This window comes from Neofelis nebulosa, chromosome 3 (genome assembly GCF_028018385.1).
Source record: "Neofelis nebulosa isolate mNeoNeb1 chromosome 3, mNeoNeb1.pri, whole genome shotgun sequence".
NCBI classification, from domain to species: domain Eukaryota; kingdom Metazoa; phylum Chordata; class Mammalia; order Carnivora; family Felidae; genus Neofelis; species Neofelis nebulosa.
The window spans coordinates 121171990-121194776 of NC_080784.1; the positions used below are offsets into that span (position 1 = coordinate 121171990).

Consider the following 22787-nt stretch of genomic DNA (forward strand, 5'->3'; position numbering starts at 1 on the left):
TGTGTGTGTCCAGTCTGCCCAGTGTGGTGCAGCTCTCCCTTGCCTAGTACGGTGCTGGTACATGACAGCTATTCCTGAATAACCTGTTCGTTTGGTTTTGTTGGTGTGTGTTGTGAGAAAGGAGGTCTCAGGGTCAGTAGTGAGGTGGCAGAAGTACACTTGTCCTCTTGCAAGGCTCCGCATTAAAAAAATCATGCCACAGACATCATTCAACCATGCCCTCATTCTCCCCTGTTCGGTTGCAAGTCAGATTGTAAAACAAGAAGTTGAAGGAGGAGGCACAGGGAGAGGGAAGAAGGAGGAGCATGAAGAGGAGAAAAAGGACAGTAACAGTTTTCATAATATGTCTTCTCTCAGTGATGACAAATCGATGTTATTGTTCTTTATTATCTGTCGAGCACCCAGGGAGTATCGAATAACCTGTATTAAAGGAAATAGGACACAACCACGTCTAACACAGTTTCTGGCGTAGAGTAGGAAGATGCTTGGGAAGGTTAGTTCTTTCTCTTTCAGGTAAGGGATTTATTATTATTATTATTATTATTTTTTCAACGTTTTTTATTTATTTTTGGGACAGAGAGAGACAGAGCATGAACGGGGGAGGGGCAGAGAGAGAGGGAGACACAGAATAGGAAACAGGCTCCAGGCTCCGAGCCATCGGCCCAGAGCCCGACGCGGGGCTCGAACTCACGGACCGCAAGATCGTGACCTGGCTGAAGTCGGACGCTTAACCGACTGCGCCACCCAGGCGCCCCATCTTTCAGGTAAGGGATTTAAAGCTGATCCAATCTGGGATCAAATCGCAGCTCCTTCTTCTTCCGCCCACGTGGCCTTACATAAGTTTGGCAACCTCTCTGAGCCTCACGTTCCACATCTACAAAATGGGCCAATGACGTGACCTCAGATGGCCGTTGTGATGTACTGGCACGTGGCGGGTACCACGGAGGCACCAGTTTCTTTTCTTCTCTTTTATTTATAAAGGGCCCGTTTCTCCTTAGGTCTCTCGGCAACCCTTTTGGGTAGACAGGGATGGCACTATCATCCTCATTTTGCGGATAAGAAGACAGAGGTTCAGACAGATCAACAAGCAACGTAACCCAAGGTTGAACAGCCAAGACACGGAGGGGCCTTGGAATTCGTCCCATGTCTTCTGAGCGTGAAGTAAGTGGGGTGTTCTTAGGTAGGATAATGCGAAAATATACTCTTTAACACATTCACTGGTGATGACAGGGTTGTTTCTCCAACAATGCTCCTGGCTTTGCCCTGATTCAGTCACACTCTTTTGCTTTGTTTATTGCCCTACCTGTTTGACCAACAACACATATGACTCACATGTTAGGCTGGGATAAGAAAGGCAAACAAACCATGCCATTAAGACAACAAAACACGCGAAGAGGGTGTTATCCACAACACAGAGAGAGGAATAAAATCTCTGTCTACATAAAACTTCTTTGAGTTTTCTGTCATACTTTGACCTAAAAATTTTTTTGTCTGTTCTATTTTAATTTTCAGTTTTATTACATTAAGAGAGCTGCTTATAAATCATGATTCTTTCAGAGAATCAAGTAACACTTTTCTTCAGGGATTGTTAGGACTTGTACCTCAACAGGTGTCATTACCTCATTAACAAATTACAAATAAATCTTTACCCTTCATATGGCCCAATTATCCATGGCTGCAAAAGAACACGGGAGGAGTACATGATACGTAACTTAGGGTTGAAGTATGTTACAAATGTTCACTTATAAGCCAGTTTTTTGGGATTTGGGTTTAGGCTGAAATAGTGGCATTCTGGTACCATTTCTTTTCTACATCTCTTACTTTCCTCGCTGCACTATGTGCATTCTCAAATTCTTTTGCTGTTGTTGAACAAAGCATGAAATATATAATATCTAGTCAGTCCTTCAAAAAGATATCCTGACTCTTGACCACTTCTCACCACCGTCACTGCTGCTCCCTGGTTTAAAGCCATCGTGATCTGTCTCCTTCCCATGCCTGCCCCACTTTCCACTGCCTAGTCTCCTGAGCCATCCTGCTCAAGTCAGGTCATGCCAAGTCTTGTCACTCCTCTGCTCAAAGTCCTCGCAAAGTGAAAGCTGTTGAAGCTGAATGATTAGTACAAGGGGGCTCATTATGTTGTTCCAAGTATATATGATTAAGATTTTCCATGATAAGAAGTTAAAGAAAAACAACTCCAAGCCCTCCAGTGTCTTTCCATCTTAACAGCCCCGGGTGAACTGACACCCCCACCTCCATTTCCTCTTTGATTTTGTTTCTTACTGCTCCCAGCCAGGCGGCCTCATCGGCCTGCGGGCTGTTCTCGACCTGGCCAGCTCAGCTCCCGCCTGAGAGCTTCTGCACTGCTGTGTCCTCTGCCTAGAACGCCCTTTCCCCGGACACTTGCATGTTCTCTTGCTTTCCTTCAGGCTTTGCAGAAATGCCACTCTCTCAGGGGGACTTTCGTTGCTCACCCTACCCCTGTCTAAACCTGACCACTCCAATCCCTGCATTCCTTGCACCTTTCTTCTGCTTTTTCTTCCTACTAAATACCATTTAATTCACTACACATTTTACTTATATTTTGTCGACTAGAATAGAGGCTCTATCAGAGTAGGGACACTGATTCCTTCCTGGGTAAATCTCCAGTGCCTGCAATATTTGTCACATTGTCAGCATTCAATAATTAATTGTCTAGTGAATGCACGATTAAATAATTCAGATACAATTAAAATGTTATCCATGGAAGGCAACTGATTAAAACATAAAGAGCTGTATCAAGTAGGAAGTGGAATAAAGGCAATTATATTCCTTCTCTTGTTATTTTGTCTTTTCAAAAAAATAAAATGGCTAGATCCTGGTGTCACCTCTCAAATAGGCTATTTAAATTAGAACATGATTGTTATACACCAGAACATTAGCCTAAGTTGGTAGAAGGGTGTCTAGGTAGGGGTTGTAGAACCCCAGGATGGTGACAGGATGGTAACTGCAGAGTGGCAGGAATTCAGGCAGCTGTGGGAAAGTGAAGGGAAGGTCACTCTTAAATCATTTCCCTGGGAAACCCAAGCTAGCAGCTCTTAAAGTCCAAGACCCCCCCCCCCCCCCCAACTGCTGTTGCCCATAAGGCATTCTTTTGCTGTGCTGGAGTCTTAGCACCTGCCTCAAATCACTATTCTTTGCTTTGTTATTGCCCTCAGGGACCCAGAATTCGCATTTCTGGTCCACCCCATTTTCACCGTCCCTTCCTCCTCTTGTGAGAAGGCTCTTTGATGTTCACTCTGGTGACTGACAGGAATAACCACCCGCAGGACTTTATCATGATACAGTACAGCTACACCTGCAAGATCTCAATCTACTGGGCTCCCTTTCAACAAAGAGCACCAGGCTCTGGAGTCAGACAGACCTGGCTCTGAGTCCTGGCTCCTCCCATTCCTAGCTGTGTGCTCCTGGGAAAGTTACTTAGTCTTTTTGACTGGGTTTCCCATCTGGATAATGTGAATACAAATACATAATCTCTGAATTTTCACATGGATTAAAGAAGATCATTTAAAGGGTCTAGTACAGTTCTTGATACGTGGCAGGCACAAAATAAAGGACAGTGGTTCTTTTTAAAAAGATTTTTTAAAAAATTTTTTTATTTTTGAGATAGAAAGAGACAGAGCATGAGCAGGGGAGGGGCAGAGAGAAAGGGAGACAGAATCTGAAGCAGGCTCCAGGCTCTAAGCTGTCAGCACAGAGCCCGACGCGGGACTTGAACTCACGGACTGTGAGATCATGACCTGGGCTGAAGTCGGATGCTTAACTGACTGAGCCACCCAGGTGCCCCTAGGACAGTGATTCTTATTTGTGTCTTCCTGTCTTAAGCAGTTTATCTGCAGTTGAGATTTCCTCTCACTTTGTTGAGAAGGTAGAAGCCATTGCATGAGAATCTTTTTAACCTCCCTTCTCCTTATGCTCCCCAGGCTCAAAGTGTCCCTATTACTTCACATATCCTCTCCTAATTCCAAGAAAGGTAGGTCTGTTCCCGTTTCCAGAGCTGACCACTCTGTTTTTGCCTAGTGCCATACTTATGCCAGACATCCTTGAATTACCTCTCTCTTCCTCTCAAGGGGACCTTTCCTCTTAGTCACAAAACATGTATAATCTTTTTCCATATTCTAAAAAATCCCTTTCCTGATAATGATGATGACAACTGTAAAGGTTAGCATTTATTCAAATCTATGGGCCAGGCACTACACCAAGAAATACAGAATGATTCTTTAATTTCATCTTCTTTAATAACCCAGTGAGAAAGGTTCTTAAAAGGTACTTATATGCCTGCTTCAGTGCCATTCTCTTTTTCCTTACCAAGTATGCAAACAGAGCTCTGATCACCCACGCTATACTTCCTCTGTAGCCTACTGAATCTGTAGCCCTTTGTAAATTAACTAAATCCCCTATCCCTCAAATGAAAAAGTGCGTCAAGGTCATGATTGACTCCACGTTTCCAAACCCAACAGCCATTTCTTATTCTTCATCCAGTGTAACCTCTCAGAAATCTGGGATGTGTGTGTTACTGTTCCTTCTTAGAAACTGCCCCCCTATCACTTTTTCGACACTTCTGCTAAGGTGCTCTCCTTCCTCCCCAAAGAGAAGTCTTTTCAGAGATCTAGCCCTTGGTCCACTTCTAATCTTTACCATGATCGCTCTCTTGATGCTCTTATCTGGTTTCCCAGATTTCATTGTCTGTGCCATGCAGATAACTCCTTAATTTCAATCCCATGTGCTTATCTTCCTTTTAAGCATCTGTAACACTTTCAGCTGTTTGTTGAGCATCTTCCTGTCCATGACATCCTTATAACTCAATTTGCCCGTGACTGAACTAATCGCCCTTGCTCTCGAACCTACTCTACTGGCCGATAGACAAAACCACCACCTTCCACACAATTGCACCAGAATCCTCCCTATCATCCTAGGTTCTTCTGCTGTCCTTCACATTTTAATCAGCTGCCAAATTTCGACCAGGTCATACCTCTAGAATCTCTGGCAATTGTCTTTCTTCTCTATTTGCATTGCCTGAGTTCATCTATCTCAACCTGAACTCTGAGCTTAACTCCTGAAGAATCACTGCAGTTCTTCTAGCTGGTGTCCCTGTGCCTTTCCCTTCCAAAGTCCCTGAGCACATTGCTACCAAGTTTGTATTCCTAAAGCACAATGCTGAGTACAGCATATCAGTCTTATACTGAAACTTATATAGTAATCTAACCATTTCCCACAAAACCCAGACTAAATTCTTGAGCGATACACAATCTGGCCCTGTCCTACCTCTCTAACCTTATTCCCACCTTTCTCTTTCACGTACTCTTCATGCTAGCAGAATTATCCATTATTCCCATTCAGCCTCAGATTTCTACTTTTGAGGCTTTGCTGCGGATTTTTCTGCTTGTGCTGTTTGCTCGAGCTAGATCTTTACTTTTGCATTTCTACCTTTCCCTCAAGATTCAGGCCAAAACCTCTGCCTCAAAGTCTTCTATGACCAACCTAACCAGCTGGCTCTTACAAGTCTGTCTTGGGGCCATCGGGTTATTCATTCTTCCATTCAAAAAAACAAAACAGAACAAAACCCAAAAAACAAAAACCTAAACAACTTTATTCAACAGTCTCTACGTGGCAGTCACACGTGCTGACTATGTAGTGGTGAATAGAACAAACACAGTATTTTCATATTTCAGGTCTTTAAGGACATATCTCAGTTCTTCTGTGAACTGATTGATCCTTGAGGACAAAGGCGCTACTTAATTCTTCTTTCTATGTCCCCAACCCTCAGCACAGAAACTTTTAAGTTCTTCTTAAAAGAACTAATGACTCTGGTTCCATCTTGGGTTTCAGTACCAACTAACTAACTAAATAAATAAAAATAAACAAAAGAACTAACGACTGAATAAATCGTTGGCTTCAGGCTACCCGGAGAACGAAGGAGCAGCAAAGTGCTCAACCGCCCTGGGCCAGCAGTGACTGGAGGCAGCTGACACAGGGCCCAGCAAGCTGTCTCACTCTGAGGTCTGGGAGGTCTCTGCAGAGGTGTTACTGTCCTGTGATAGGGTCTGTCTCACTAACACAACCTTGAGGGATCACCCTGAGGAGTTTCTAAAAAGTTTCAACAAAAGGCCAGTAAACTTGTGAAATTCTCCTAACGCTACTAACTCCTTGGCTTGGAATCACAGTTGGGACGTGGACCCCTGGCACCATCTTCGTTACTTAGAAGACTATTTTTTGAAGCACTCGGACTCCCTTAGGCTTCTCCACTGAGAAAAATAACTGCCATTTACACACAGACCGGCTGCAGGGATGCTACATCTTTCATTTTTATAAGTTAAATTCTCAGGTGAAATTTAACCCTGATGTGCAATTTCCCAGTTGTGCAGGGGCTCGGCCAACGTGGTGGGATGGGTGGAAAACAATCAGCAGGGTAGGTTCCTGGTAAAACAGAAGTGAGACCGGGAGGAGAGAAGCACTGCCTTGACCACAGGCGCTGTGAGATCGGGGCGGTGAACCTCACACTCACCAGCCCTGCTTACACTCTGTCAGTGCGGCGACAGAGGAGGGCTCTCCGGGCCAGCATCCCAGAGACACGCCGGCACCTCCCACCCGAAAGCCGCCCTAACTTTACCGTGTCCGTTTATGCTGTCGAATCACTGAAAAATATCCCAGAAGTGCAAAATCAGGAAACTTTAACCTATCTAAAGCTGTAACTCATTTTCAAGTGTGACCCTGGGTTTGGGAGAAAACAAAAGGGATGCTGGCACCGTTTGTACAGTATGAATAAATTGTGCTTAATGGAAATGCCTCCAAATTCGTAGATTGGTGGAAGAATGTTCTCCTGAAGTCTGCGAATTCTCAGAGAGGTACGTCTGGGTTAATTTTTGGTGCTGAGTTTTAGCGCTCCAGTGAGTAGTTAGGGTTCTAGCCATCAGTTCCTGCTGCGACCCTGCATTAACCACCTGTTCTCCTGGGCCCGGAATTCTCTGTTTGCAGAATTACTATATAAGGTCTGAGACATCTTCCAGCTCTAAAATTCTATGATTCTTTCTTATATGTAAAGTACACACAGGACAACGCCCAAAGATCACATTTTCAAACTGAAGGAAAAAAAAAGTTTAAAATCACAGAATTTCTGAGTTGGAAGGAACCTAACAGATAAACTTAATTTTAAAATTGCAAACATTTTAAAAACATTTCACCACAGTTACAAACTGAGAAAACATACAATCAACACTCAAATTACCTGTTGCATTGGGGCCTCTGATAGCATGGAAAATCAAAATTCAGAGACAAAGAAAACCTTTATGTTAGGCAAAGATTTCAACTTTTGTCACTAAAACTGAAAATGAGTACCCATAGTATTTATTTTCAGTTAATTCAAGGAAGGCGCTGCCTTGGGCAGTCAAGTCCTGATAATAAAGATCTGTCTCTTCTGGGGATATGTTAGAAATGCTTCAGTTACACAAAGGAAGGGAAAAAACAGACAAGCAAAACAAAGTCAGAAGGAGAAATTTTAGTCTACGAAAGTTTTTTCTTTTAATGCATACACACTACATAAAAATAATCAGAAGGATCAGACCAACCATAATTTTAGGTTTCTGATTTATTTATTCTTTGAAAATAGAGATTATTAATCAAAGTTGTTAACATTGTTTTTAAATAAAGTTTCTCAACACATTGTTTTTGACCCAAACTTGATTTAAGATCATTAAGATTATCTTCTGATTCTGATACTCAAATTTATTTGGGATTAGATAACTACTCCTTTCTTTCCTCTTAAAGGCATACAACCATCATCATGATATATTTTTCTTGCTTAGAAAAGCTATTCTATCACTTTCATGGAAACCCACTGGTTAAAGAAGTAATTAAATAATTTGGCTTTCAATGACTGAAAGTACGTAGAGACATCATAAAATGATGTTTAATTTGTACTGGAATAAATACAGCTGCCTGTACAAAAATGTGGACCACTTTGGGAAGAAGACAATTAACGGCTCCTTTCTTCAGAAGGAAAGTACATAAGATAAGGCATTTCAACTCTTCTTCCGTGATTTCCTGTGGAAAACCCCTACTAAATTAGGAGAATTATGAGTGAGTAGAATTGGGAAATTTTCTTTGTCTGATTTCTTGTTGCCATTTTATTGGCTAATTTACATCCCAGACATTGATGGAGCAAAAGAGAAAACGCGACCTAAGTGTCAGACTGAGGTTAACCAACATGTTGTAGCGTCTACATACTATGATGTAAGCAAAGGAGGAAGGGGGAAACACCAAAATTTCTAACAAGCTCTAAAATAACATCAGCCAGGAATCTGGAAAAATGGCAGGACTTTAAACCTGCAAAAAAACCCTTCAATGTGATAACTTCCTATTGTTCAGTCTGTATAAAGTAACTGAAACACAAAGCATATGAAGGAAATCATACACTTTGATGCTTGGATGAAATGTTCTGCAAGTTCTTAATTTCTATCATTTTAGGGATTTGCCAGAAAAGTGTAACTGCCCTATAACCAAATCCTGATTTCCTTTATTATACAGTTACTAATTTATTAAGCAAAAAAATCTTTCTAAAGGCATTAAAAAAAAAAAAAAAAAAGAAAAGGAAATTTTCTGACCTGTAAAGGATCTTAACAGGAGTTAGCTTCCCTGCTCTGTAGTCTTCCAGTTTATTTATAAACCAATCCAGTGACCATGAACTTCATCCTGAGGCTATCTATACATTCTACCCTCCGGCAGCTGCTCTAACTCCCAGTGGCAAGGAAACCTCTTTCCCCTGGGGCTTCCATTCATTCCATTTATTTCATCCTCTTGTGATGGACAGGATAAAGCTCATCTTTTCTTTCCCTTGATAGCCATTCACATATTTGATGACAGCCGAATTCTCTAGGCTATAAATCTCAGGCTCAATGACTACTCCCTTCTGAAGAAGGTTTGAGTTCTGTCACCATTCTGCTCTGAACACACTCAAGGTGCTTTCTATTTCTGTACAAATGTGGTGCCCAGCAGTGTACACAATATTTCTGGTGTGTTCTTTCAACAAAGAGTGGAAGTGAGACCACCACCTCCTTGGTCTTATATAGCATACTTCTGTTAATGCCGCCTAAGGGGGAATTACTTACTTTTTGGATGCATTCATCTCCTTTAAAATGTAACTGCTTAAGAATTTAGCTCTTTGACCCAGCTTTTCAAAACTAATTTGAACTTAAATTATGTTATCTATCACTTCATGTTCTTGCAAATGTGATAAGGTCTCCATTGAAGGCACTGATAAAATAAATTGAAGTGGCCAGGGGAAGATCTCGAGGCTGGAACTCTTCCTCTAGGTTGACATCACCAGAATGAGAAATACTGCTAACCCCTTAAGTACCAATCCAGAGATCACCAGCATCTCACTATTTTACCCCTTTAGAAATCCTGTAAAAGAAGACATAGAGGTACATTTGGTGTGACTGGTTCTTACTAAGGTGCCTGAGATGGATATCCAGCTCTCTAGCCTCTGGTTTGGAAATACACCTATCAAATGCCATGAGCATTCTGTCACAAATTGGGGGGGGGGTGGGGGTTGTAAGTATGTAAGCAAGGAGGTGATCTCAAGTAAGGCTGCATTTTCCCCTAGTTCTCCCCAATATACACGCACACATGCACACACACACTCATGCACGCGTACTCGCACACACACACTGCAGAGCATCCTTTGAAGAGGCATTCCTCCGGCAACTTTTGGGTAACAGCTGTATTATCATTCTGTATATGTCTGTTTCCACGTAACCCTGGGGGCAGAAATGATCACATTCATGTGTGTGACCATGGAACATAGCTCAGCACTCTGACTGGCATGTGGGCTGCACTAGATAAACATGTACTACATGAGTGTGAGGAAGGGAGGACAGCCAAGCGGCCTTTGAAACCTATACATGGAATGTTCTAGGTTTAGATGGATTCAGGTTTCTGAACTAGTAATCCAGAACACAATTTATATCAAGACTCTGATTCCTTTCCTGTCTATATTCTTATTTTTAAAAATAATAAAGCAGGGGTGCCTGGATGACTCTGTTGGTTAAGCATCCTGACTCTTGATTTCAGCTCAGGTCATGGTCTCAGTTATGAGACTGAGCCCAAGTCAGGTTAGGCTATGCACTGGGTGTGGAGCCTGCTTAGGATTCTCTTTCTCTGTCATCTCTCTCTGCCCCTCCCCTGCTCACATGTGCTGCGCTCACACACAACCTCTCTTTCTCTCTCTCAAAAAAAAAAAAAAAAAAAAGTTAAAAAAAACTTGACTTCACCATGATTTCTAAAAAAGTCTAGTTAATTTCCTATAAATGACAGATAAAGAGATTGATAAATAGATATTCAAAAAATAAAATTAAATCTATAAGGATGGGAAATCCTTAAAACTGAATATGAACGAAAAGTTTGACTGTGTAACCCAATGATACCATAAACCATATAGAAGGATAAAAATCTAATCCAAGAGATTTTCGAACTTGAATATCCTCTTTTGAATATATTTGAAGGTCAAAAGAACTGCAAAGAAAGTCTGAACTCTAGTTAGTAAGCTTGTACTAGTACTGACATTGGAATAGCAATTCAGAAGCTATTCTGTATGTGCCATAAGGCTGAGCAAAATGAGTAAGTACACTGATATCACTGGCAAGTAGGGTTTCTATTACTGGAGGAAGGAGATACAAATATGGAATGGGGGAAGGAAAGGAAGAAGCCTATGGTGTTAGACTGGAATCAGAGCTATCAGCAGAAATTCAAACCTGTTTTTAAAAATGAATTTTCTAGCTTTATCTACTGAAAGCCTAAGGAAATTTCTCCAGTAAAAGGAACCAGGTCTTCTTAAAGAGATGGAGAATCCCAGGACTGGCGTAGGGAACGTATAGGATGAGCCGAGTGCATTCTATTATTTCAGAAATAAGGAAGTATTCAAAAATTGAGTGGGGACATAGCAAAAGGACAGAGGAGCTAGTACGAATGACTCTCACTGGCCAAGACTGGGACCAATTTAAGCATCAAAATAAATAATGACAGGAATGGCTTATAATACATTGACTAATAACCAATGAGTACCTCCTGATACTAAAAAAGTTTTTAATGGAATGTGAAGAAGAGAAAGCTCTGGTTTTTTTTATTATTTATTTTTTTGAGGAAGTTTTTTTTTAAAGCAGAATTCTAACTCACAAAAGGTAAAAGGAATGATATAAATAGAAAATCACAAGGTCATCATCAATTGCTAGTAATAATTAATTCAGGAGAGAATCATCCATGGATGCTAAAACCATTGGGAGAAAAAGATGAGCATATGGTGGCTTGTACCAGGGTTGCAGCAGTGGAGGCGGTGACAAGTGATGAGATCCTGGGGCAGTTCTGAAGGCACACAGCCAGTAAGATTGCCTGATGGGTAAGATGTGGAGTGCAAGAAGAAGAGAGGTATTCAGGATAACTCCAAGGTTTTTGCCTGGAACAACTGAAAGGATGCAGCTGCCATTTTCCAAGGAGGGAAAGATATTAGGAGGAGTAGACTGGTATGAAAGACTTGCTATGGAGAGAGTCCACTGAGGAATCTGAGGCAGAAGAGACCCATTTCAATTCCGAAAAGTTGGAGACATGGCTAAGGTCTAAGATATAGTGTCCCAACTCACTGGGACTAGGACATGGGTCACCAGATTCCTGGTCAGGTGTGGTAGGGGAGGAAAAGGAGTAGAAGACTGGTGAGATGGGAAGAATGAGATATAGAGCAGCAACTGGAGCGGAGCCTTGAAGGCTGGTCTAAGATGTGATGTTTCCATGTTATTACATCATGTTAATGGTGTCTTCTTTAGCTACATTATGATAGTATTTGTGTTTCTTTTGGGAAGCCTCACTCTAGCGCTTTGAGATGTTGATGATGCATTCATTATCCAAACAATTACTGGCCACCTGCTATATACTATTCCGGGTGCTGGAGATACAGCAGCAAAAACAAAAACAAAAACAAAACAAAACAAAACAAAACACAGAAAAACAATTCCTGCCCTCTTGGAACTAACAATCATGCTATTGTTTTCTATTGAAAATCATTTCTATTGAAAATCATGCTATTGAAAATCATTTTCATGATTTTTTAAATTAAAAACATAAACATGTCTTGAATGAACATTTAAATCTATAGATGTGTCAGCTGTTTTCATGTCAATTACTTCACTTAATCCTAATACTATTCCTGCAAAGTAGGTAGTTTTATTTTCGTCTTATAAATGAGGAAATAAAGTTGAAGAGATTAAGCGACTTGTAAAAGATCACATCACCTATACGTGGCACAATCTCGAGTGAGATCCAGCTTTTGCTTTTAAGTATGGTATTCTGCTCACTAGACCACAGCCCTATTTAACTACTATATGACAGATGTCTTCACTTCAGCAACTTAATCGGTTTACTCAGATCCTGCAAAGTCCCTGGTATCATGTAATGCATGAATAAAACACCTCATATGAAGCAATTTATGATCTTCTGTTGATCTGACTATTGATCATTGGGGTTAATAGCTAGGATATGATCTCATGTTTTCTTTATGAAACCTTACAGTGGTACGGATGAAATTGGTTTGACCAGCTTACAGGAGTTGATTGTTAAATTTGCAGAAATTTTGCAAGCCAGTACTTCACGTTGACAGCTTGAAATTGACCATGGTGGCAGTATTTATATGCAGGAAACTGACAAATACTATAAATCAGGGCTTTGCTTTGTTCTTCGGGAGAGCCAGTTACTAAACATTTACCAGCACACAACTGTACTGAAGGCCCAACAACTACTCAGTGGGGAAAATATCATAGAAATTACTTTCTTAAATAAATTATTCAAAATACTGGAAAACTTCTCTAACTTTTCTACTACTCCCTAAATATATACCAACGATATACAAGGGAACACTATATATACATGTAAATATCTTTCTGAGTGCAAAATGGAACTAAAATGGTCTTTATCCCATACTTTAGGGCCACTAGTTTATAAGCTTAATGACATAACATCCGTGTAATGAGATGAGTAGTGCTCCCCCAAAGTTCATGTCCACCCAAAACCTCAGAATGTGACCTTATTTGGAAATGGGGTCTTTGCAGATGTAATTAATTAAGATGAGGTCATATGGGATTATCATGGGCCTGAAACGCTATGACTGATATTTCATAAGGGAAAGGAGAGACAGATTCAGACACAGAGAGACAGAGGGAAGACAGCCATGGGAAGACAAAGGCAGAGATTGGAGTGATGCAGCTATAAGCCATGGAATGTGAAGGATTGCCAGCAACCACCAGAAGCTAGAAAGAGGCAAGGAAGGATTCTTCTCTGGAGCTTCAGAGGGAGCATGGCTCTGTTGACAACTTATTTTTGGATTTCTAGCTCCTACAATTATGAGAGAATAAATTTCTGTTGCTTTAAACCACCCAGTCTGTGGTAATTTGTTATGGCGGTCCTAGGAAACTAATACAATACTCATGCAAATTAAATTAGCATGTGCATAGTGTTTAATATAACACAGTTAAGGAACCTAACGAATGTTTAATAAATTCCTTTCTGGAATCCTGCTACCTATAAGATCTTCATAAGAAATTACACATTACAGGGGCGCCTGGGTGGCTCAGTCAGTTAAGCGTCTGACTTCAGCTCATGTCATGATCTCACTGTTCATGAGTTCAAGCCCTGCATCAGGCTCTGTGCTGACAGCTCCGAGCCTGAAGCCTGCTTTGGAGTCTGTGTATCTCTCTCCCTCTGCCCCTCTCCCACTTGCACTCTGTCTCTCTCTCTCTCTCTGTCTCTCTCTCTCTCTCTCTCTCTCTCTCTCAGAAGTAAATAAACATTAAAAAAAAAAAACAAAAACAAGATCATGTGTTACATCTAAAAGTAAGCTTTTGGTATAGTTTCTCTTTTCAATCTCCTACTTTACTAACCCCAGATAGAAGGAAGCACATGGTGTAAATAGAGTGGAAGCAATCCTGATTAGTGAGGTTGTGCTACAAATAAATTAGTGGACTGATGAAGCTTTTGTGTAACTCCGTGATTCCATAAACCAATCAGAAAGTTGCCATTCAACACTCAAATTAGTGTGTTTGGGTATACTAAATAAAAGCAACTATCATTTTTAAGTGCTTACTATGTGCTATGCATTGAATAACTCAATTTATACACATATCCTATACAGTAGGTACAATTTATACACATATCCTATACACACACTTGTCTCAACTTTGCAGATGAAGAAACTGAGGCCTGGCCAAGTTGAGTAACACTGCAAGTTAGTGGCAAAACTAGGAATCAACATCATGCATGCCCAGCCCTGAACTAACTGACTTTAGAACCAATGCTTTAAGCCTAACAGTGTGGTCCACAAGCCAGCTGATGACACCCCAGCCCTAGAACCTGTAAGTGTAGAACTGTAGCTCTGTTACCTCCTTCTAGGACATCAGTCAGACACCTGTTACTCTCTCTCCTATACCCTTTATCTCACCCTTTCTTTCAAGTTCTCCATCTTTCTGTGCTATATTCCAGGAAACTATTTCAGATCTATTTTTTCAATTTAATAATTGAAATCGACAGTCTCTAATCTTGATTTTAACTCATTCCCTAAGGTAAATCAGTTTAGTGATTATATTTTTAATCTGGAATCCTGCTTTTTTCTTAACATTAGTTCATAAGCAGTTTTCCATGTTGCAGTCTTCATGTTAGTTTTTAAAAGCAGTGGCATATTTCATTCCGTAGTTATACCATGATTTGCCTATTCATTTACCTGTTGTTATACCTTGTCCTTGTATGATATAAGTCCTTAGAACTTATCATAGGGGGCGCCTGGGTGGCGCAGTCGGTTGGGCGTCCGACTTCAGCCAGGTCACGATCTCACGGTCCGTGAGTTCGAGCCCCGCGTCGGGCTCTGGGCTGATGGCTCGGAGCCTGGAGCCTGTTTCCGATTCTGTGTCTCCCTCTCTCTCTGCCCCTCCCCCGTTCATGCTCTGTCTCTCTCTGTCCCAAAAACTAAATAAAAAAAAAAAAAAAAAAAAAAAAAGAACTTATCATAGAATCCAAGATTGGCTAAATGTCCCATTGTGATTTAGCATATGTGGAACGGGTCCCAGGCATCTCTGTGGTTAGAATACTCTTGGGTGACTCTGATGCACACCAATGACAGAGAAGCATAGATTCAAAGGACCCCCATGAGTAGAGACAAAACCTTAATATTTTATTTATTTTATTTTATTATTTTTTTAGTTTGTATATTTAGACCATTTATTTTAGATCATTATTGTTATGTTAGATAATTACTGATAAACATTTCAGATAATTATTTATAGCACTCAAGGGTGATGTTTCATATTTTTCTTTTGTCTGCTCCCTCTGACTCTAAATCTTTTATCATTTCTTACTTTCATATCATTTTCTCAAACTTTTTCTTAGGATTCTATCTTTTTTTTAATTAAATATAATTTATTGTCAAATAAACCATACAACACCCAGTGCTCATTCCAACATGTGCCCTCCTCAATGTCCATCACCCACTTTCCCCTCTCCCCCACCTCCCATCAACCTTCAGTTTGTTCTCAGTATTTAAGAGTCTCTTATGGACAAACCCTTAATATTTTAGTAATGAATAGTATCCCATGATGGTTAAGAGTGTAGACTCTTAAATCATACTGTCTGAACTGAAATCTTGGGACTCCAACCCAGAAAGACTATGAGACTCAGGGTAAGCTTCTTAACTTTTCCAGGCTTCAATTATCTCATTTATCAAATGAGGATCAGATAACTTACTTGCGTGGATTGTTGCGTTGACTAAATGAGATGATGAAAGTAAGCATAACAATCCATTCTCAAAATCATTCTGTTGGGTGGATGGGGATCTAAAGGGGAGAGGAACTGTCTGTGAAAGTCCGCATGCACCTTCCAGCCCACCTGCAGGAGAGGCAAATGCAGACCAGAGGGTTCTGATCTGGTACCCTCCTGAAGGTGAGGAGAGGAGATGGAGACTGCAGGGTCATCTACAGCCTCCTGTCTAGACCTGCTGACAGGTTGAGAAACAGCTTGTCTGTTGAGGAGGAGGTGTTATACATTTAAGGGCTATATAGTACTTCCGAACATTCTTTTTTTTAAGTTTATTTATTTTTGAGAGACAGACAGAGAGCGTGAGCGGGGGAGGGGCAGAGAAAGAGGGAGACAGAATCTCAAGCAGTCTCCGCATTGTCAGCACAGAGCCTGATGTGGGGCCCGAACTCACAAACTGTGAGATCATGACCTGATCTGAAACTAAGTCATACGCTTAACCAACAGCCACGCAGGTGCCCCCAGAATATTCTCATCTTAGCAAGAAGAATTACCGCTATGGGACTTTATGAGACCTGAGTTCCTGAATGGAATGGGGAGACACTATACAATCTTCAGACTGGTAACTGGTAACTGGTTAGTTAGAAGCTATCAGAGATTGGCTTTAGATTGAACAATGGTCCCAGGATAATCATGTATTTAGGGAAGAGTAAAGGAGAGAGAAATGAGAATGGCCAGCAGAGGAAGATCACCAAGCCAGGGCTGACAAAAACAAAACTTAAAATTTAGACAATTTGTGGTTTCCCTGATAATCTCTAACAGTTAAGTCTCACAGCTATGATCTCTGTTAGAAGTTTCCTTAATGAGTAGCTCTCTCTAGTTCATAACAGAGACTAAGAATACATACAGTGAATTTAGAGGGCTATTTTTAAAAATATTCTACAAGGTAGTATTTTGTTTCAGGGGCCAAATGCAAAATTTCTGAACTAATTGAAAGAAAATTTATCTAGAAGTGTAGATTGTGGTTACACATGGGAGAGAGTTTTGCCTGCTTGCCTAGAGCAGGACCTGACACACAGTGCTCAATGACTATTTGTTAAATGAATTTTCTCTCTTTTGACTTCCATCATCAATGGTTAACTTTATGCTGAATCACCATCAATATGGAAGGGCAAGAGAGAAAAAGCAGTGAAGCCCATTCACCTTTTTTGTCTGGTGATACTAAATCTCACCTCTTTTCCACCCTATGGCCAAAGTGAAGGCAGGCTTTCCAGAGCTTTGTGTTGGAGGCCTGAAGTATTTTGACTCATTTAAAATGGATTAAGAAATGCAAAAACATAACCGTAAAATTAAAAAGTACAAAAATAACAAATGAAAAAAAATTGACAAAGACATTATATACATACATATGCACACCAGTCTTTTAATTAGCTGCTGTCAAAAAGCTAAAAAGACATGTAATCTACAGCCTTGATTCCTGACCATGTTTGAGCCCATCCCTTTGAAAATCTGATAAACAGCTATCTCTTCACAAAAATGTATATATGCTTACATAAAATTCTGCACAGAAACTCAGAAGTCCCAAAGTTCTCTGAAACCACCAAAAGGGTTCCAGGTTACAAGCTCTCTCTTCAATATACAGGGCCCTGCACACAGGGGATATAATAATTTCCCGCATGAACATATATATGCAAATAGTAAAGAACTACTGATGGAAATTTTAATAAATGCTACAAACTCAGGTTCTATATGCATGCCTAATGGATTACTGGTGATTTTCTTTCCTGTTGCTTTTAGTGATCAACTCAGATTAAATTATTCCAAATTAGTATTAAAACTAGATCCTCATAATGGCAAACCTCCTGGATCAGACAAGTCTATACAAAGGAAAGGAGATTATGCAAGGATATGTGATAGCTTTAAATGCCACAGCAGATCAGCCGGTCTTTATTTGACCTTGACAGAACTTAACATTTAGGATTTTTAAATGAGAGGCACCAGAGTGGAGACTTAAAAAAAAAAAAAAAAAAAAAAAAAAAAATCAAGTGGGCACAGGGGACAACAAAAAAAGCTGGTTTTGACCTAAACATTTTGACACATGCCTTCTGTTCAACGTACAGCACTCAGGAAAGAACACATATGTGAGAATCAGCTTTCAGAAAACATGTGATTAAAAATAGTGACACGCACATCAGCTGTGTTTCAAGCTGTAGTCCACTGCATTCGATATTTATAACTAAAGAGAAAATAAAAATACCAACTGGGGAGCTATTTGTATTTTAGAATGAAGGTCACTGACACTGATTTCTGTCTGGCATAGAGTGAGCCCCGCTGGAGGCTGATGATCCTATCAGCTGAGGACGGGGAGTTTCTGGAAGACCATCACTGAGAGTTTCTGAAGCCCCATGGGGCTGCTCCCACTGGCACCCTTCCTCCTCTGTGAAGAGGAAAGCAGTTTGATTGATAAAAAAAATCTGATGCATAACTTTCGGGAAAAAGAGGGAAACGAGCCTTCCTTGGCACTCCTTGCTGAGTCAAAAACAGGCAGGGACAAGCTTGGCCCCGAGGAAGGTACTTGTGCTTTTCTGCCAGCCTCTCCCATTAGGAGCTCCGTGATGAAATCAGAACTGAAGAAACTTTAAAGAGACACTTTACTGGACAGTATCAAAGAATATTAAATGTTTAACAACAGGAAAGCTTTTCTTTAAAAAGGGCGAGACATTAAGAGTCAGTCTGTATATGTGCTCTCCCTGGATTTTTCTCTTAATGTTATTCTGTTGTTGTTGTGAGTCAGAATAAACTCCACATTGTAAATGAATAAATTTTATCTAGATGATAAAGAAGAATCAGGAGGATCAAAGTGAACACTGATCTTCAGTGGAGCCCAGGTTTTAACCCTTATCTGCCCTGAAAAGGAGCCATGATATAGAATAGAAAATTTGGGTGGAAGCCAGTAAAAATTAATTTTCTTGAAAATGCCAGTATTGATAGAAGCATCCTTATGGAGTAAAAATATTAAAGCAGATCAGAGAATGAAAGTGCAGAATACTGGTTCATTTACGAAGAAAAAGGAAAAAATGATAGATGGGTGGGGTTGTAACTGTAACTACGTTTCATTTTAGAGAGACAGAGATCAGAAGTTCATTTTGTAGAATGTTAAGATCTATTACATCTAGATGGTGTATGTGGTGTCTGTTATACCAACTTTTAAATGTTTTTGAATTATGCTTGAAGCATTCTGTAATTAAAACAATTTTTAAAAAAGAATCTGAAGACTTACACAGCAAAGCTCTAGAAATCCAAATGGAATTCTGACAGCAAAGAAGCACGCAGAGCACCAGGGGGTCCCGCATCGGAGTTCTAGAAATTACCTCCACATGGTAAGAGTGTGTCTAAGCCTAGTCTACACCCAGCTTATTAGAGATAGGGTTTTAGGGGTGCCTGGGTGACTCAGTCGGTTAAGTGTCCGGCTTCTGCTCAGATCATGATCTCACAGGTTCGTGAGTTTGAGCCCTGAGTCGGGCTTTCTGCTGTCAGCACAGAGCCGGCTTCAGATCTTCTGCCTCCCTCTCTCTCTGCCCCTCCCCCACTCGTTCTCTCTCTCTCTCTGTCTCTCTCTCTCTGTCTCTCTCTCTCTGTCTCTGTCTCTCCCTCTCTGTCTCTGTCTCTGTCTCTCTCAAAAATAAATAAAAACATTAACAAAAAAAGAAACAGGGTTTCAGGCATGGCACAAAATTCCAGCAGAAAAAGGAGGATTGGGTAGACTCCTAGAGTTGCTTTAAAATGATTTAAGTTGAGGGGCGCCCACGTGGCTCAGTCGGTTAAACGTCTGACTTCGGCTCAGGTCATGATCTTGCGGTCCATGAGTTCGTGCCCCACGTTGGGTTCTGTGCCGACAGCTCAGAGCTTGGAGCCTGCTTCGGATTCTGTACAAATGCTCTCTCTGCCCCTCCCCCACTCGCATTCTGTCTACAGTGTCTCTCTCTCTCGAAATAATAAACATTAAAAAAAATTTTTTTAATGATTTAACTTAAGTATCATATTTGGACAATCATCAAGAGAGTAACCCAAGCAAGTTTTACATTCACACACTCTATAAAGTGTAGTTAGGGGTCTGCAGCCCCCAAGCCACAGCCAACCCCATAGCTTTTGGGTGGCCTCCCGGCACTTTGCTGCTGCCTGCATGTGACTGAGTGCATGCTGAGCCACCAGCCTTTCAGAGGCATCTCAGTGGGGTGGTGTGCCCACAGAGAGGGGTGATGGGAAGAAAGAGAGGGAGTGAGGTCTGAGGGGAGAGGCAGACCAGTAAGAGGCCATAGGTGAGGAAAAGGCAGAGCCTGTAATATTTCCCTGTTAAACCTGAACAAATGTATTTTAATAAGCATGTAGCATATGTAAATCTCAGATATAGCATTCTTTGCAGTAAATCTAAATGCCCTCCCTCTGAAGTTCCTGCCGGAATGGATTCTAGGGGTAATTGTGGGCACCCTTGGTTATACCTCCCTCCCCTGGAACGGAGGATGAGGACTATTCCAGAAAGGTTCCCACTGCTCACACACCACAGCTGCTCTGCAGGTTCTGTGCCTTGGCTGAACCTGTGTCCACTTTCACTTTCTCTTCTGCAACACTTCATAACCGAGTGCCCACAGAACCCTATGTTAGCTTTTAGATATGCTGTTATCATAGAATATGGACTGTTTTAAGACATTTTTTTTCTTCTCTTTTCTTTCTCCTTAATGCTACCTCAGGTGTAAGTTCTCCAGGTATGTTAGCTCAGAGACCCTAGAAGAAATTATACACTCACTGTGATCATTTTGAAAATAAGTACCTACTAATAATCAGGAAAAGTACATATGTTTGCAAAATAATATATTTAGGCAATTCCATATATTCCATATAATCCATGTGCTACAGCTTTACAGTAGAAAAGTATGCACAGGAGAAAGGTTAAGGTTGAGTCAACCCTGCATCTAGATCAGTGGTTCCAAAGCAGGGTAATTTTGGCAATGTCTAGAGACATTTTTCGTTGTCACAATTGTAGGGAGGCTATTGGCTCCGAGTGGGTAGAAGCCAGGCATATTGCTGAATATCCTGCAATGCACTGGCAAGCCCCCCACAACAAAGAGTTTTCTGGCCCAAAATGTCAGTGGTGCCGAGTTTGAGAAGCCCTGATAAAGTTGTATCTGGCCCGCTGCTTCCCTTACAGCCACACGCAGAGGGGGTACTTAGTTAACTACAGCAGAAGACATGGGCAATTGTAAAGATCCTCTTGATAAGAGATACATACTGAGGGCAACTCTTTCTTCTGTCTAAATTTTACAGAGAATAAGGGTTTAAAATCCCTTTGTAACCTAAAAGGTCCCCTTTTACTATTCCCATTAAGAGTGATATTGGGAGAAGAGGTCTGGGAAAACTACCTCATGGTTGTGTCTTTCTCTCCCTCCTCCTTATCCCTCTGATTAGGAGCTTTTAAGGTAAATAAAATGACTTCCTTTAACCGTTATGAACAGCAAAGGCATTGAAACTCTCAGTGAACAATGACAGGCTAGAAGAACAGTGACAGTTTGTAACAGATTCTCTAAACTGTTCTTTTGCTTACAACTGGACTAAATGCTTAATAAATACATGTTGAATTAGTGAATAAAAAATAAATGATTGGGTGAAATAATGACACTGTAACTGAAGTTTAATAATGATCAATCTTACACATTTATATTTTGACTTTATTATTAGTTGTTTACATACCTATATTTCCCAGTAACTATTAACCTCCCTGGATACAGCAATTATAATTTGATAAGAATATTTAATGTCCTTGTTGTTCTAGGCTGTTTCATTTCTAAATTATTTTGCAAATATGAGGCAGTAACCACTACCTGAGAAGGATGTATGAAGACTAAGCACAAATGAATATATGAAGTTTTTCTAATCAGGTAATAAAGTTACATAAAAGGTAATGCTATGTATTTGTTAGTATCAAGAATTGTTACCTGGCCACAAAAGACTGGGACAATACAAGTAAACGGTTCATGAAAATACCATAATTTACATAGAGTTTGTATAGAGCCAGTTCAGAAAAAAACCCAGTTTTTCTCTTGATGTTAATTCTTCAGTAGTTATAGCCAATATCAATGCTGATAACATGCATCTTTCAATTATCCTTCGCGTAAGCACACACACACACACAAACATGTAACATGTTTATATGTATGATGCACAGACATATATGTTAAAAAGAGAAGTGCTAGACCTGACTCCCTACCATCTGAGTCCCCTTTGCCGCCTGGGCCTCTCTCCTTCGGCCTCCTCACAGACATTACCTACCAGGTAGGTACCTACTTTTTCCGTACCAGGGTCATTATGAGGATCAGAAAAAATTATGTATGTAAAGCACTTGGCAAGTCTTTGGTGCTTCATAAATGCTAATTCCCTTGTTCAGTTGCTGCTCTTCTTTCCTCATCCAGTTTCTACAGGATCTGAGACTGTGGTTTCCTTCTGTGAGTTAAACACATCACATTTACCCTGCCTGATGGCCTTGAAGGGGAAAAATGACTTTCATTCCACACAGAAGCTAGAAGACTTCAAATGCAAATGGGATTGGTAGGACAGATACTATATAATATGGGTGAGCTTCACTCATAAGGTAAGGAGTGACATCACAGTATTTTGTCTTTTGTTTTGAAACAGGGACAAGAAATTAGAGATGCCTGGGCCTAGAAGTGGAGAGGGAGGAGAGGGAGGAAACAGAACGTAAGGCTGGCAAAACCAAAGCAAATTTCCTTCACATCGCAGTTTTACTAAGGCTCTGTCCTGTTGCCCTTCCCCGATTCACAAAAGCAAATCAACAAAAAAACTCAGGTATTAGTATGTTCTACCCTGAGAGATGCACACACCTGAGTGGGAAAGGAGTTGCTAACCATTTGCCAAAGTCTTGAATTACCAAACAAATAAAATTTTTATAAACAGTGCAATTG

General features: G+C 40.6%; 1 protein-coding gene across 3 annotated transcripts in view; it reads right to left on the reverse strand.

The window, feature by feature from the left end:
• The window catches only part of NFKB1 (nuclear factor kappa B subunit 1), a 117802-nt gene that overhangs the window by 56016 nt on the left and 38999 nt on the right, over window positions 1-22787 (reverse strand). The window contains exon 1 of one of the 3 annotated variants that reach the window (XM_058721796.1): window positions 7262-7285. The exons of the other annotated variants lie outside the window; for them this stretch is intronic. Within the exon in view, the coding sequence (XP_058577779.1) occupies window positions 7262-7270 (9 nt within the window). The 5' untranslated portion in view covers window positions 7271-7285. Of the gene's footprint in view, window positions 1-7261; window positions 7286-22787 lie in introns of those variants that run through there. 3 annotated transcript variants of the gene reach the window in all.